This window comes from Seriola aureovittata, chromosome 5 (genome assembly GCF_021018895.1).
Source record: "Seriola aureovittata isolate HTS-2021-v1 ecotype China chromosome 5, ASM2101889v1, whole genome shotgun sequence".
NCBI lineage: Eukaryota > Metazoa > Chordata > Actinopteri > Carangiformes > Carangidae > Seriola > Seriola aureovittata.
This window is the reverse complement of record NC_079368.1, coordinates 9947583-9963603: the sequence shown is the minus strand read 5'-3', so window position 1 is coordinate 9963603 and position 16021 is coordinate 9947583. Positions and strand designations below refer to the sequence as shown.

General features: G+C 43.8%; 1 protein-coding gene across 3 annotated transcripts in view; it reads right to left on the bottom strand.

Moving 5' to 3' along the window:
- Positions 1-16021, bottom strand: part of LOC130169490 (tetratricopeptide repeat protein 28-like) — a 166075-nt gene that overhangs the window by 53727 nt on the left and 96327 nt on the right. For all 3 annotated transcript variants that reach the window (XM_056376305.1, XM_056376306.1, XM_056376307.1), the window contains 3 exons: positions 11052-11199; positions 5862-6134; positions 4508-4638 (listed from right to left, as the gene is read on the bottom strand). In XM_056376305.1, the coding sequence (XP_056232280.1) occupies positions 4508-4638; positions 5862-6134; positions 11052-11199 (552 nt within the window). The remainder of the gene's footprint in view (positions 1-4507; positions 4639-5861; positions 6135-11051; positions 11200-16021) is intronic.

The following is a 16021-nucleotide window of genomic DNA, read 5'->3' as shown; positions in this document are numbered from 1 at the left end:
CTCTCATGATTCATGGCTAAGCGAGCTGCTGTAGAGCAGTTCTAAACCACTGGGCCGGGGAGAGCCTGTATGTCATTAAGGCACAGCGGGCTGGACATGCTGTTAGAGCTGCTGCTCCACGGACAGCTCTGTGCCTCAGTCGAGCAGTGCAGGTGAAGAGGCAAGTACTTCTGTATGTGTTATACTGCTCATAGTGCTTTATACTAGAAAAGTAATATCGGCTGCTGCTTGCACTCACAGGCTACCTTGCCCCGTGAAGTGAGCACAGTGAGCAAGACAAGTGCTGCCTTTCACACTGATACACTGATACACTGGACACTGCTCTCCTACCACCCCCACCCTGCATTTCAGCTAAATTAGCCCCTCTAATCATCCCCAAATCCTCCTTCTTAATCAGCAAAGCAGTGGGGGCTAAAGAAAAGAGGCAAGGGTGCCAAGTCCCACCCTCTGCCATCCTCTATTAGCATGAGTCCCATGAAAGGCGGTGGAGGCACACGTCCATACCCTAATGACTCCTTAATGATCCCCTCCTCTGCTAGAGTGCTGACAAACACTGACAAACCCTGACCCTGACAAGAGGAACACCCACGCATAGCCCTCTTCCTCACCCCTTATTTGGAGGCTCATCTCTCAGTCTTCAGCCTCATTATACCAGCTTGGGTCCGGCAGGATCCATACAGCCCCAAACTAGCAGCAAGATAAACACCCATGATGAAATAGTCCATGTCACTTTCAGAGTTAAGGGGCAAAGTTTGAGTAAATTCCTTTCGGCAGATGGAGCGAGAGGGAGAGAGAGCATAGATAAACAAAGCCAAAGTTTTTAAAAAAAGAGATTGGCGGTGAGAGACAGAGTAGAACTGCCGAGCCTGTGGAAAAAAACATTGTTTGCATCCTTTTTTACTTTTTCCTGATCGTGATTTCCACTTCAACTTGGGGTTGGGGGAGTCAGTGGCAGAGACTCTTTTTAACATCACACGAGACATAATTACAGAGTGCACCGCTGCCAGCCCGCCTCAGTTTCTCCTAAATACTCACACCCCAAATTAGGGGTTACCTCCTTCTACTTAAACCTACTATTTAAGATGAAAACGTCACAGACAAACAGAGGGGACAGGAGAGGGAGTAAAGAGGAAAGACCTAGTGTAACAGCTTTCTTTCAAAATGATAGAGAAGGCCTTTGTTAAAGACAGTTACTTGCAGGCCTTGGATAAAGCCAGGTGTGGAAACTGGGATGAAAAAACAAAAGTTGGAAAAGACACACACACAGCTAAAAAGACTAGAGAGTGTGTTTATGTTCTAGCTGCAGTATATATGACAGCTGAAAATCTGCTAAGGATATTTCCAAAAGGCAACGAGCTAAAGAAAAACACTAACTTCACGCTAGCCTATGACCTCACTGGTTTGGACTGCGGCTCCCAGTCCCAGTCGCGGATGACAGAGCACTCACTCTTTGAGCCTTTTCCCAGCTCTGCCTTCGTTCCTGTTTTGTTTTCTTTTTTTTCAGTTTTTTGTCTTTATAGATGAGTTTCCTGGTCAGCTTCATGACGATTTATTGGTGTCACAGAGTCCGCTGCTCAGCCACAGGCAAGGGGCCAACACTAATCCTGCCTTTTTTTTTTGTGCTGCACTGTGCTGTAAAGAGCCACAGCGGAGATTATTAGAAGATGAAAAGAGATCCCATACATGGCTCCTTCACTGATATAACAGGAGCAAGGTACTGTGCTGCCTCTTGAGTTATAGGGAACACTCATCTCTGCTTTTTGTCTCTCTCTGCTCCTTCATCACACACAGGCCACTGTTCACCCTGCCGTAGAGACCAGTAGCTTAACTGTTGCAGTATCCCAGAGCTTTGATTTACACTACTGCTTAGTATTAGTTGTGATATTAGTATTGGTATTACTGTAGCAGACATAGACGCTAAGGTACCTAGGGACACAAACACCGTATTATATTGCCACCTTTAAGGGGATCAGGTTATAATTCCAGTCTATTACAACTGCACCACATTTTTTGTGTCTTGGACATAATTTCTACCGGTTATGATAACATTGTACTGTAATTGCTATGACAACGCTCCAGGGAGGTACAGCATGGCAAGAAACATGAGCGTTCAAATGATCCTAAAATGTGCGAAATGAATCTTCATTGCAACTCTAAAGATGATATAGGTCATAGTTGAATCTGGAAGTCGGTGTGTAAGATGTGATGGAGGCTTATAACAGACAGTTTGGGAAATTTGACCATTTAACTAGCACAGATGTCAACAATTAACATGATGAGTATAAGCTTATTGGAATGGATAGGAGTGATGGAAAAATACAAAAATAATAAACTGGATTTTCTTTGAAAGGTGGCAATATTATCTAATGTGAGGAAAAAAGACTAGGGCTGACAAGGATTGGTTACACACACACACACACACACACACACACACACACACACACACACACACACACACACACACACACACACACGCACACACACATATCAAGTTCATAGAGTTCATTAAATGTTTCTGTTATCATCTTCCAAGCTTTTCACCCACACAATCAAAACCTGAAGCTCAACAGAATCTAAACCCACACCCCACATCATATCAAAGCCACATGGTCCACCAGGTCCTTTTATTGAATCAAACATTTCACCATGTATATGATTTCACTCAAGTCTCAGGGAAATTCTCAGAAACTGCAGTGCAGACTAATCAAAGATGTTTCAAATCACATATGGCACAGATTCCTATATCACTGGAATGAATGCCACTTCCTCCGTTTAAGTCTCTTCTCTGTCTTCTCCGCACTCACAGACTGTGGGCAGCACACTGGAAATCACAGTACGAAACAACATCCTGTCCCCAGACTCTAGGAAGTGACCTCAGTTTCAGAAAGGCCAGATAAAAAGTCCACATCAGAAACAAAAACACCAGGCCGGCCGTAATGAGCTATCCGCCAGGCTCCAGTGTGTTCTGAGGGAGACCAGGTGGTGTGACACACATATGACTCTGATTAGGGGGCCTTCAGAGGAACAAGGGGAGGAAGGGGGGTAGTAGGGTGGGCCGTGCAGGGCCAATAGGGACGTTTTGCATATGATGCAACTATTAGTGGTTCTTAATGACTTCCACTGGCCACTGTGACACTCTGGTACTTTGTCGTTTGTGTGTAAACATGAAGGGGGGGGGGGGGGGGGGGGGGCAGCGTGGGTATTGTTTTCCTCTAGGAAGCAACATGTGAGTAACACGGGCCTCCGTGGCTGGAAATGTGACGTACTATGGAATACAGCAGCTTGATACTGATATACTGATACTACTCTGCGAGGTCTTTAAATGTCATTAAGTGCAGAAACACTCATAAAAGTACTGGATATGGTAGCAGGGATACAGTGAATACACTTGCACGCATACGCGCAAGTTAGACCATTCAATCAGACATTTGGTCGGCCAATTACTGCTAAAGCCAACAATGTGCAGAGCAGTCGAACCCTCAGAGCAGACACTAAGGAGCTTGTCTGTGTCCTCTTATGTCTCTCACCCCTTTTCTCTCTCTAACCTCATTACATGACAGAGGTTTTTGGCACTGGTGTTTGTAGACTCATAATAATAGTTTTGCTCTCCACATATCCTCAAACTGTGGGAGGGAGAGATGTCAAGGGGGACCTCTGGCCCCATTCTTCAGCTGTTAGTTTCATCCCGGTGCATTGTGCTGTGTTTGACTGGACTGTTTAAATGTCTCCTGATATCAGGCAACACAAACAAGCAGGCCCGTCGGCCTGGTGGGGAGGATAAGGAATGAAGGGGAAACGGAGGCCATTCTTCTCCTTGTGTGACGGAAATTGTGTTTGGAACAAGCACCTGTCACCCCCCAACAATGACCACAGAGGTCGGGCAGAGAGAGAGACAGAGAGGTAGGAGACTGAGGGAGAGAAAGAGGGCACGAAACAGTAAAGAACCTAATTTCTCTCCCTCTCCTTCATGCTCTTCTTTCCCTCCCACCCTTTTTCTCCTTTTCTCTGCCCCATATTCAAACAACTTAATCTGTGTAAATTACATTCCACAACAGGCGTATGTTCCAAAGCCCCAGACTTAGTGCTACATGAACCAGATAAACATCTGCATTATATCTGCATAAATGGTTTGCATTGATAATAAGGTGAACCAGCTGCTGAGACTATCCTATTGGCCTTTCCTTCAACTGCCTCACTCTCTCTCCTCCCCCATCACCTTCATCTGTTCCCTGCACCAACTTGACACCCACTTTTTTAAATAGACAAAGAGCAGCAGCATCTCTGTGTCCTTCACACTCCTCCTTCAGATACCCTCTAAACAGCCAGAACTAAAGAATGCTGGGCACAGCACAATCCCACCCCTACAACATGATAAGACACTCAGAAAAAAAAAAAAAAAAAAAGAACTTTGTAACCTCAATTCATTGTCCTCTGCAATGAAAGTTAGCACCATCCATTTTAAAACTGCTGTAACTGCTTTCAAGCCCACCCTGTGTGAGCCTCTTACCTCTCTGTCCTTTAGCTTCATGGCCAGAACCAGCTGGTTGCGATGGTTGGTCAGCGCTTCACGATAGTTTCCCTTGGAGAAGAATGCCGAGCCCAGATTCCCATGAGCACGGCATTCCCCTGTCTGGTCACCTGGAGAGGAAAAAACCAAAACGAGTATTTACAGTACAGCCTACGTGATTACAAAGCAACTGGTGTTTACTTCACATCATCCCACCGTCACTGTTGAACGGTGATGTGATGAACCACATCTATGCCACCGACATGCCACTGCTCCCTTAAAAGGGAAAGTGGCCGTTATATGTTCTCCACAGTAGAGCGGCTTCCCTGACAGCTGGTAGTGTTGATCTCAATGCTCCAGAGGGTGAGAGGGGAAAGCCTTATTATTTCTGCCTGACAGAGAGGCCCCACAGACAGGGCCAAAGCAAAGCACAACTCTCTGTGCTCTACCTGAGAACCATAGCTCCTTATCTCCAGCTGCTCTGCCCAGTCATGTGTCAAACTGTGTGGGGGTGAAGAGTGGAGCCAGTCAGTGCTACTCTCTGTTTTCATTTTCTATCTTACCTTCCTAAGTTTCTCTTTCCTTTACTGCCTTTCTCTCAAACCCTCTCTCATCTTCCCAGTTATTTTGCAGTTAAACAAAATGTTATTTATTTTCCTGACTAACATTTAGAAATTACACTGGTATTCTGCTTTAATTGAGATACACAAGAGGAAGGCTAAGAGTCTACAGCCATGCTAGCAGCTCTGTGGAGTTGTACATAGCAGTGCTTTGAGTTAAATGATAGAGTTAGTATGCAGATTTGCCTGATGAAGGTTTAGGACCGAAACGTTGCACGTTGCATGCATTTGTTTGTTGCAAGTGAGGCAGTGTGTGGGATCTTTTTGATTGCCACTTTGGATCCACTCCTCCTGCTCCTACACACCTGCCTCACAAAACAGATGTGCCAAGTTTTCTCCTGCTTTGAGTTAGTATGCTAACATGCTCACAACGATAATGCTAACGTGATGATGTTTAGCTGATGTAGTGTTTACCATGTTCACGGGAATGTCATTGCTTTAGTCATAAACCAAAGTATTGAGTTTATCGCCAATCACTTTGATCATTTATTAGTTGTTTCATTTATCAAGAAAAATGAGTGAGGGTTTGCTACTTGTCTCTGTTTTATATCACTTAAAGTCAAATATCTTTTGATGTTAGACTGTTGGGTGGAATCAGCTACTTCATGATGTCACCTTAGGCTCTGGGACACAATGTGACTAAATGATTAATCAAAAAAGTAATCAAAAAAATGATAATGATGATAATGATAATAATAATGATTACTCCCTCTTCCCCGGTTCAGGCCTCTTACCTAAGGTCTTCGCCACCTCTAAGTCTTGCTGCATGTAGCCGGTGCTCTTCTCGGTGTTGCCCAGAGACCAGTGGGCGCTGCTGAGGGCCGAGAAGACGGAGCCGCGGAGCTTGAGGCTGCACGTGCCGATCTTCAAAGCGGCTTCCAGCACCACAACAGAGGCCGTGTGGTGGCCTGCTGTCAGCAGCTCCTGGCCAATCACAGACACCACCACAAAGGGACTTTTGTCCAGCTTCATCTTTTGCAGCTGCTGATAGGTGGGCTCGAGAGACTCTGTGCAGGGAGGACATGAGTAAGACGGAGATTAAAAACAGACTCCAAAATATGCCACAACATAACCTTGTGCTGACATGGTAACTGACAACAATATCTGACGTTAATTGCGGTAACTGTGTTACGTGTTTACCAACGCTGACAAATGTGACTGCTGTCTGAATTCAGATTCTACTTTCCTCCAGTAATGGGTGTGTTTTGTCTGCCCGGATAAGCATAGCCTGTAGCTTGGCTGAGTGACGGCTTTCACTGACAATAACTCAACATATAAGCCATTTTTCTGTTCCATCCACTTAGACCGGGGTAATCTCAGGCAATTTCCGACAGCGCTGCATAAAAATGGCACAAGTTTAGACCACTGTGGGCAACTGTCTTTACAAACCACGCGGCGAAATTATATTTCTGCCTTTCTCTTCGTGTCAGTTGATATGGCTGTTCGAGAGAATAGAGAGGGCCGGATGGGTTTTGAGATACAGTTTAAAGGAGTGACGGGGAAACTAATGCAGCTAATGCACAACAGTAGCAGCGGCGGAGGAATGCAGAGTAAAGGAGACACACAAGGTGACCTTTGAAGAGGCTGAAAATGCACACAATGACATAAATCAATGGCGGTGCCGCGCGGGATTCAGGATCCACAGCCCCTTCAGATTACAAAGCCCTCTGGCAGACACCAGCATCGAACAACAGGATGGGGGGGGGGGGCAAGGGAGGCACGCCCATGTGTGTGTGTGTCTTTTGATGCATTTATGTATCAGTATATATTTGCATTCATGTATAGGAGTGCATCTCATGGCCCTGTATTTGTAAATATTTTAAGCAGAGCTGCTACTAATTAGGCCAAAGTGCTTTACAGAAGACTACATGGTGTTAATGTGCCTGCACAAACTGGATGTGTGTGGCTGCGTGTGTAGTCTACATTTTCTCATAAGGCCCAAGCTTTCATAAACTGTTACTTTAATTTGTGTAGACAAACATTTAGGCGCAACAAGCACACAGTCACAATATCTGAACAAACTCAATAGTTCTTCGAAAACACACAGAGATGCTAATTCACCTAGACGCACGCACACACAATATGAGATGCTTCCCCACACAAGCGCTCAAAAGCATAACTGATGATGCTCTTTCAAGAGCATCGCTTGTGTTCCAGCACTTGGCAGAATGTCGTGCTTACAGAGACAGTGCGTGCATATAATATCCATTCATAGCTTGTAATTGCCTTCAGAGTGACACCGAGCGCTGAGTCATAAATCAAACACTGAGAGAATGCTTTTTTAAAAAGGTGCCATGGCTGCCGCATTCATAAACAGGTAGTTATGACAACATCTGAGTGTGTTGCTTCACACACACCGCACATACACAGGCACACAACACACACAAAGTCAAATGCTTTAGCTAGTGTTTACCAAGCTTTGTATCAAGATATGAAGCAAGAATTACAACCTCGCCCTCATTGACATGCACACAGCTAACGGAGCATCACTCGACCTCTACAGTATCTTTCTCCCCATTTGTCTGACAAGAGTCCTGTGCTCTTCTTTCCTGTATTTGAGGACGTATCATCAGTGGGACTGGTAAAGCCGTGGAATACTGCAAAATTTCAATTATTCTTTGAATTTAATTCTTAGCATTTATGTTAATTACTAATAGTAGGGCTGCACAATATGCAGAAAAAATCATATCGCGTTTTTGCATTTCATTTTCACTGAAAAACATTTAAAAATGATGATGATGTAATTTGTGTTACCAAACAAAAATGTATGTTCCCTTATGTCCGGAGAATATGATTTGTTGCATCTCTAATGCACCAATGCTGCTAACACTGCGCAACAAAGGTGTGACACATTTTATCAAAAATGTTGTCAAAAAAAATGGCAGCTCCTGCAATTTGGATATTGCACTTGGCCATATTGCGATTTCGATTATATTTCGATTAATTGTGCAGCCATACAACACCAGTGAATAATATTACAGAGCATTACCATCCTGTCCTATTATAATTATACATTTCTGGAACCAGCATGGCTATGGTTATGCATGATATCTGTCACTATGACAAGATAAACGCAGGATCTTCTTGAAAAGATCCGGCTGGTGATATTATATATTTTTGTTGTTTCATTGGGTTTGTTGGCAATAAAATGTAGAAAGTATATATAATCTTATCCTGTAAGTAATAATGTGACATGAAATTGATCTCTGTAGAACAATTCCCCCCTTGCTTACTCTACATAGCAATTATATAGCAGCTACTCTGGTGCGTATAATGTTTAAGAATCAAAGGCACTTTGCTCAAAGGCACCTCAGCAGGACAGATACTAATGAACACAGGGTCCAGATCCTCCAGTTAAAGGACAATCTTTTCAACTGCAAATGATCCAGCTGGGGTCAATAACTGCCACACTGAAACCGTCTCCTCTATGGTTTATCTGAAGGGGATCTTCAAGTGGAATACCCTTTTTAGTTGGCATGCGCGGGAAAACAATCCAATAATTAACAGCCAATGGACCCTTTGCACACTCTCTGGCCCCAAGCAGCTGAATGAGAGACAGAACTGGAGCAGGATGAATAGCAAGAATATTACCCATGTGAATGCATACATACTAAAACACAGCTTCCAATATATAAAACTGCGAGAGGCTGATTTCCCACAGCTCGTTCAATGACACAGATGGAGAATGCTGATAGTGGAGGAAAAACTGCTGCCAGGATGATCAGAAGTGGCAGACGGAGAGACAGAGATACAGTAAGGAGAGGGAGGTGAGACTGCACCAGTTTCCACTTGTGTGAGAGCCCTCTGTTGTGGGAATTACAGTATGAACCACAGGAGAGCACAACAGCTGTTTAAATCTGCAATAATGAGAAGAAAGCTTGATCTGTGCAAGGAGGAGCGGTACGGTGTGTGTGTGTGTGTGTCAGAGACAAAGGGCTGAATTGTATATGACACAGTAAGATTTGGGGAATTATTCATCTAATATTAAATGTACTGTGGAAACAAAGCAAGCTTTGATGAACTCACAACACACTGAGTCCTTGAAGACATATGTCTTGATATTGTTCTCTCAGGTTCATTATTTGACTTCCTCTATCTTAATTTATTTATTTGCCTATTTCGGTATGAATGTCATCAGCTGGATCTCTTTGCTCGGCGGCACAAAATAAACACAAAGGTGCTTTGGGAGGACTGAAAACATCAGAGTGTGTCGAGATGTTTGTGGTAAGATAAATGACTGAGATAAGTGAACACTGCAATCACAGCTAGATACAATCAGCTCTTTCTTGGCAACATGGCAACAACATTGAGTTTATACACAGAAGGGAATAATGCAGTGTTTACCGAACGGGTATAAGAGATTTAAGTGTAATTACAAAAGGATTACAGCTTTTTAGTATCATTACAATGTCCTTACAAACACAAAACAAGCAGGTGGAAAGCCCTTTTGGTACAACGATATGATGTATATATGGGCTTTTCATGACTCCACAAGCCATATTTTTGGTTCAAACAGAAGCCAATTGTTCAATCAAACTGGCGGGACAGGTAATCAACAAGCTGAATCCTGGGATGAGTGTGCCATGTGACCGATAAACACGGATGGCAGGACTGTGACACTCTTCCAACGCTCGCCTACCTTTCACTTATCAGGGGACTTTGGCTGAGTAACACTGATTATCCTCCCTGTTTGCTGGCGTAACATTGATTATCGTCCCCCTGTGCCAGGAGCCCCTCTGAGAGGATCATTGCTCTTAATCCTTTGACCTAGCTACCTCTCCTCAACACACCTTGGATTAGGTCCTCTGATGGTTGCCTGGCACTGTGGGAAATAGGGTAAACAATTAAGAGATTAAATGGCTTGGGCTAAATGTTGGTTTTCCTCTACTGAGAGGACCCATTCTAGTCCATGATGCACGGGTCTGGGCTCACACCCAAACCCTTTTCTTGTTTTGGTTCCAGTGACAGGCTTATATACTGAGAGTCGCTCAGATGGTCCCTTCATTCTTTATTCTCTTTGCGATATTTTATCTTTTTTTTTTTTTATTCTGCATTTGTACAAGAATATTCAGAGGAGCGCTGTATGAAATCAATCAAAGACAAACAGATTCCTCACACAACAAAGCCCCTCAGAGCAACAGATCTCATTGTACAATTCAGTAAAATTTGGATTATAAAACAGGGCCGCAGTGATTAAAAGGCGCAGTTTTCACCACAGTTTGGAAAACAGGTGATGACAAAGCAAGACAGCAGGATGACTCAGTGTATGCTGGCAGTCGGTGCCTTCCAGATCTGAGGCATATTAAATCCTCTGCAGTGGTCATCCCGAGTCAAATTGTTGCCAGGTTTGTGTTGAGGCTCATTAGGCTGGCCCACACGGATTACTCATGGACAATCAGGTCACTGCACTTGGCTGATACAACAGATAATAATGCATAACAGAAAAAAAAAAAACACATTTTAGTAACAATCTTGGCTTGAATGCGCTACTTATAAATCCACTCAGCTTTAGGAAAAAGGCTTACACAGGGGCAGACACAGACAATGGCATTAGTGTTGGATGCTCATTAAGATAAGGGGCTATCTGTGTGTGTGATCAGCCTGAATGACAATAAGATATGCTGAAGCTGCAGGCATCAGGCCTCAGAGTCCGGAGGTAAGTACTTGACACCAACAGTCAGTCACAAAGACAGAGAGACGGAGAGACGGAGAGATGGAGAGATGGCCTGCCTGCCGAATGGGGAAAAAAACTGACAGGTAAAGTCACCCTAACATGCTTATTGAGTGACAGAGAGTGAGGATTATCTGTGGGACAGGCTTTTAGGTGGCCGTGGCCGTGAAGCAGAGAGACGGTGACACCCGTACACGCGAACGCGCTTATCAACGCTCAAATACGAAACGTACTCAGCTACCAAATTTCTTACCTCGTAGTGGTGATTTCATGGCGGCTTCTACCATGCCCACCAGTAGCTGTAGGCTCTTGGGGTCTTGGGCCAGCCCGGAGGCGAAGGCGGCCAGTGCGTCGGCATGGCGACCAAGGTACTGAAGGGCAACACCCTGTCGGAAGTATGCCTGTAGAGAGAGGTAACAGAGAGAGTGATCAGGGCTCCAGTCTAGCGCCACAGCATGAGTCTTTATACAAACACATTACCAGACACACTCATTTCACGCCATTTGCATTTTTTCCACATGAGTAGTTTTTGGAACATGGCACTTCTCTCCTTTGTATTCCCATAATAGAGTGATCACTGGGTTTTTTGTACTTGTTAATTGGATTATAAGTTTTACATAAATGCACATGTTACACTCTGGCTGGCTGCCTGCCTTCTCAGGAGCAACTATTGTTTTTCTGTTCAATATTTTATTTCTTGTGTTTGCTGTGGGAGTGAACTGCACACATGTAGAGCCTTGGGATTTCTCTTTGGCTCTGTTAGGAAGAAAAGTGAAAAGAAAGAAAAAGGAGAATGAGAGAGAGCTACTTACTCAAGTCGGTCTGTAGCTCAATAAAAGAACACCCATAAATACTTCAGCTTGTGCGTTCCCTTTGTCAGGACGCAGTTGTAAAATAATAACACGACTGGCCGCAGTCTGTTTTTGCCGTATTTTTACATCAGATGTGCTCTTGTGTCATGTTTTGGATACGTGAACGGCTCTTCAAGCAGGCAAAAATTAAACACATTTGTCATCCAGTCATTTATTCACAGAGCATAGAGAGTCACATTGTTGCGAGCATAATAATTCAGTACCACTGAGACATAAACTGCATGCTACTGCTGACATACTGTATCTTTCTGGGAGAGACAAAAATGTTTTGGAACATTCTTCAGTTTGAAAACTAAAACAGACGCTGTCTCTGGGATCCAAAGCTCCATCAATAAGTGTTTTTTTTTTTTTGTTTTGTTTCTTCAACATGTCTGTTTGGACACTCCAGAAAAAAAATAAGATGTTTTATCCAGGCGAGTTTGTGACTCAGTATGTTTATGTCTAAGGCCTGATCAGACAATAATCCAAGTGAGTTGTTAAACCTGACTCTGGTCCAGTCTAAAAACAGCAGCAAAGAGACATGGAATGAGATCCAGCTCATTAGTCATACTCCAAACCACTAAATCCCCCCCAAGAGAAAGCAAACTGTCTCTCGGAATAGTCATATCTGGGCTTGTGTGTCAGAAACGCACAATTACAGCAACAAAGAATGAGGGATAAGCATTGTGTGAGGCAAAGACACAACAGACGCTGTCTAAAATTTATTCTAACTGTAAGAGTTCTGACCTTTCCTACTCCGGTGTTTTAGTGTTTGTGCCTGTGTGTGTGTGTGTGTGTGTGTGTGTGTGTGTGTATGTGTGTGTGTGTGTGTGTGTGTGTGGGAGAGGCAGCAGCAGTCCAGGCTGCCGTCTGGCCACCGCCTCACTGAGTAGTCACAGTCACTCCACTCACAGCTTCCAAAAGTGACACAAGGGCTAATTTGCTATTAGCATCTAAGAGGCCTTTTCATTAGTCTTCCCAAGCTTCTCTGTTAGCACCGTTAGGAAGTGAGAAAGGCAGGGAGGATTAGGGAAAATGAGACATGACATCGAATTTATAGAGACCAGTAATTAATTTTGCTTCCGTTTGAGCCCCCCCCCCGACTAGCAATCTCTCCAGATCTGCTGCCCCCCTCTACATTTCTACTTCCCTTTCACTTGCATCACAACTCCACTGAAAATGACGAGGACAGAGATTAGATTCAAAGCATTAACCTTTGTTCTAACACTGTTATTATATGAGGGGAGCGCAGGCCTGGGTATCCGTTCAATAATAATTGCATCTACTGGCGGTGGAGTTTGGGCAGGACGCACTGGCAGGAGTGGAGAAGCCCACAAACGTTTCGCCCAGGGGAACAAAAGGCATTTAAAAGCATTTCTCCCTTTGATTAGATTTAGCCTACAATATGACCGCTCTCCCAGAGATCTTTCTTTCATAGTCTAAAGCGGCGTGCTGACTGACTGAGACGACCAGGGAAAAGGGACGAGAAAGAAGATGAATAAAATGAGGCTCCCTTCAAAAAAAACAACAAAAAAAAAAAAAAAAAAACATTGGCATCTCCTTTAATCCTTTTATTTTACCCTATCCTGTCCTACATAAGGTTGAAAGACTAGACTGTGCGGAGAGTGCATTAAAATACTGCAAACACAAGCATGAGAATAAATGCATAAACGAGAGAGCCACGGCAAAAGTGACAGAATCAATGTGCCGTACAGCATTATAGGATTTTTTTTCCCTTCCATTAATCTCCTACTGCCTTCAAAACACATCATGTGGCTGCACAAAGACACACACACACAATATAACCTCAGCTTTTGCATAATCCAACAAGTCAGTTCAACCAGCCCGGCTCATAAAACAGAGGGTTCACTTGAATTTACATTACAGTCACTGAATATTAATTCAGAGCAAAACTGACATTGATACTGATGAGAGGCTCAAGATAAACTGAGGCTGGCATATTTAAGTAAAAGTAAGCATAGGGGAGACACCAAGGACCAAACTGAAGAAATAACACCAATAGGCTAGCTATGCTATCTGCATAAAGCATTATGGATGAAGGGAGACCAAGATTTTACCCCTACACAACATTTTTTCTTTTTCAAATTCACGCTTAACAGGATCTTTTCTAAAAACACAGCAGCATCTGCTTAGAGCTGCTGCTACAGTGATTAGCACAGCCTCTAGCTTAGCCACACGGAGAGGAGAACTGAGAGATAGAAAGAAGGAGAGGTACAGTACAGCGGTAAAGAGAGAGAGAGAAAGAAAGAGCATTACAGGGAAAGAGAGGGCTCCACAGATTAACTTCTCCCCGTCAACATATGGCAATACATACATACACAACTGCCTGGTGCAAGTCAGTGCTTCATCTTTCAGCCAAAAACTGTCTCCCTGAACAGGATGCACATTAGAGAATAACTCCACCAAAGGCAAAGTTCTCACAGAGAACGGGCCCTCCTGATTTGTGACACATCTGTTAGGCATCTTGTACAACATGACATTCACAAACCAAGACTTCTAATACAGTAATTGTGTTTTGCCTGAAATTCTATCCGGGGTAAATTATTGAACCTTCCTGCATCTTTGCCTCCTCTATTTAATGCAGCAATATGCTGATACCACAGAAGAGTGGATCGAGTGGGAAGGTGTGTCGTTCTTACCCGTGGGTAAATTCTGGGAGTGCTAATGCGCATGTGTGTGCATGTGTGTGTGTGTGTGTGTGTGTGTGTGTGTGTGTTCGTGAGGATAAGAGAGAGGGAGCAAAAGAGAGAGGCTAGAAAAGACATAGGAATAAGAGAGAGGATAAAAGCTTTTCTTGTTTCTCGAGCATTTTAATATTTCATGAATGCTTGTTTGATGTAGTCTTAAATATTCATGTTTTTATGCTTAGGAGGAAGAGGGAAATGATGCAAAAAAAAAAAAAAGTTATTCACTCTGGTACACTGTGCTACACACTGGGGGGACTCAACATTCTCTGCGCACATACGCACAAACAAGCACATGCACACACCACAGTTGCATACGCTCACTTTCTCTCTAACAAGACACTTACAATGAAACATGGACAATTTTCTTCCAGTGACAGCTCTGTTGTTCACTCTAAGGCCCACAGTCAGAGCAGCTGAACGGAAAGTTGACAAGATTAAGATTGGGAGTTTGGCGCAAGACCAGCTGTTGGAGGCTCCTTTCCTATTAGCAGATTAATGCCCCGGCATATGTCCTTGCCCCCTCTTCAGTACACTGTAACCCCAGGGGTGTCCTCAGTCCCTGGGAGCATGTCTGTGTTTGCACTTGTCTATCCTTGTTCAAGATCGGGGACTAACAGGCTTAAAGGAAGAATTCACTGAAAATGTACCTCAACAAGACGTGCTGTTACACCAAATGGAAGAGTGAGCGACGGGGGTATGATTTGGGATATGAAGATGTACCGTATGTCCACACTCAGCATTCTGCCTGATGTACCTCTTAGTACAAAGTTGAAATAGAGTGCATGCTGACAAAAACATACTGTCTCCAACAAATCTTATTTGGTCAACAGTTTGTTACACATTTTTGAAGAACCTACGTATGTATCCTACATCTAAGTGCTTTCCCCAGGTTGCAGCATGAGATGTATGAAGTGCTTCCAACATAAAATGCTTACTAAAGACTGCAAAATCTATTTGTTTACCCTCTCCTGGATCTGTCATTTTCAGCAAGGAATCAAATTGCCAAAGTAATTTGTTAATGCTTTGTATCAAGGGCACTGCAGCTGGAAACCCGCCCGTGTAGTCAGGTTATTTACAGAGAGCTGAAACTGTTTCCTGCCACACATTCAGAGTTGTAAAATCTCCGACACAATGATGTCTCTCTAAACAAACAGCATAACCCCTCGCCCACGGCGCAGGCAGCCTGTCATTGAACTGACTGCTCCAGCTGTGCTCCAGTAGCCCAAAGCCTTGTGCGGCTTGCTGCGATCTGATCGGTGATCAGCAATAATAGAGATGCTCTCAAATGTGGAAATCAATAGAAGCGGCGCAAAGCTCTGTTTAGATCGTGCCACACCCTTCACTGCTATAGTGTTTAGGATACGCCTTCTGCAGATGGTTTTCTGATCACCCACGGGGCAGTTGGTGCCAGAACGACGACTCTGAAACAGAACCCCCCGCTGGCGACATAATGGAACCCAAATCAGACCATCAAACAGGGACAGCAGGCTGCAAATACACTGCACACACACACACAAATACAAGCTGAAGAAAAATACATCAATAACTCCTCAAGAAAACCACCCATCTGTCTCAAACAAACAATGTATTATTTGAAATCAGCTTTCCACATAGGCCCGGACGCTGGGATCAGATTAACGCTAATGGTGTGACAGGAACAAAGG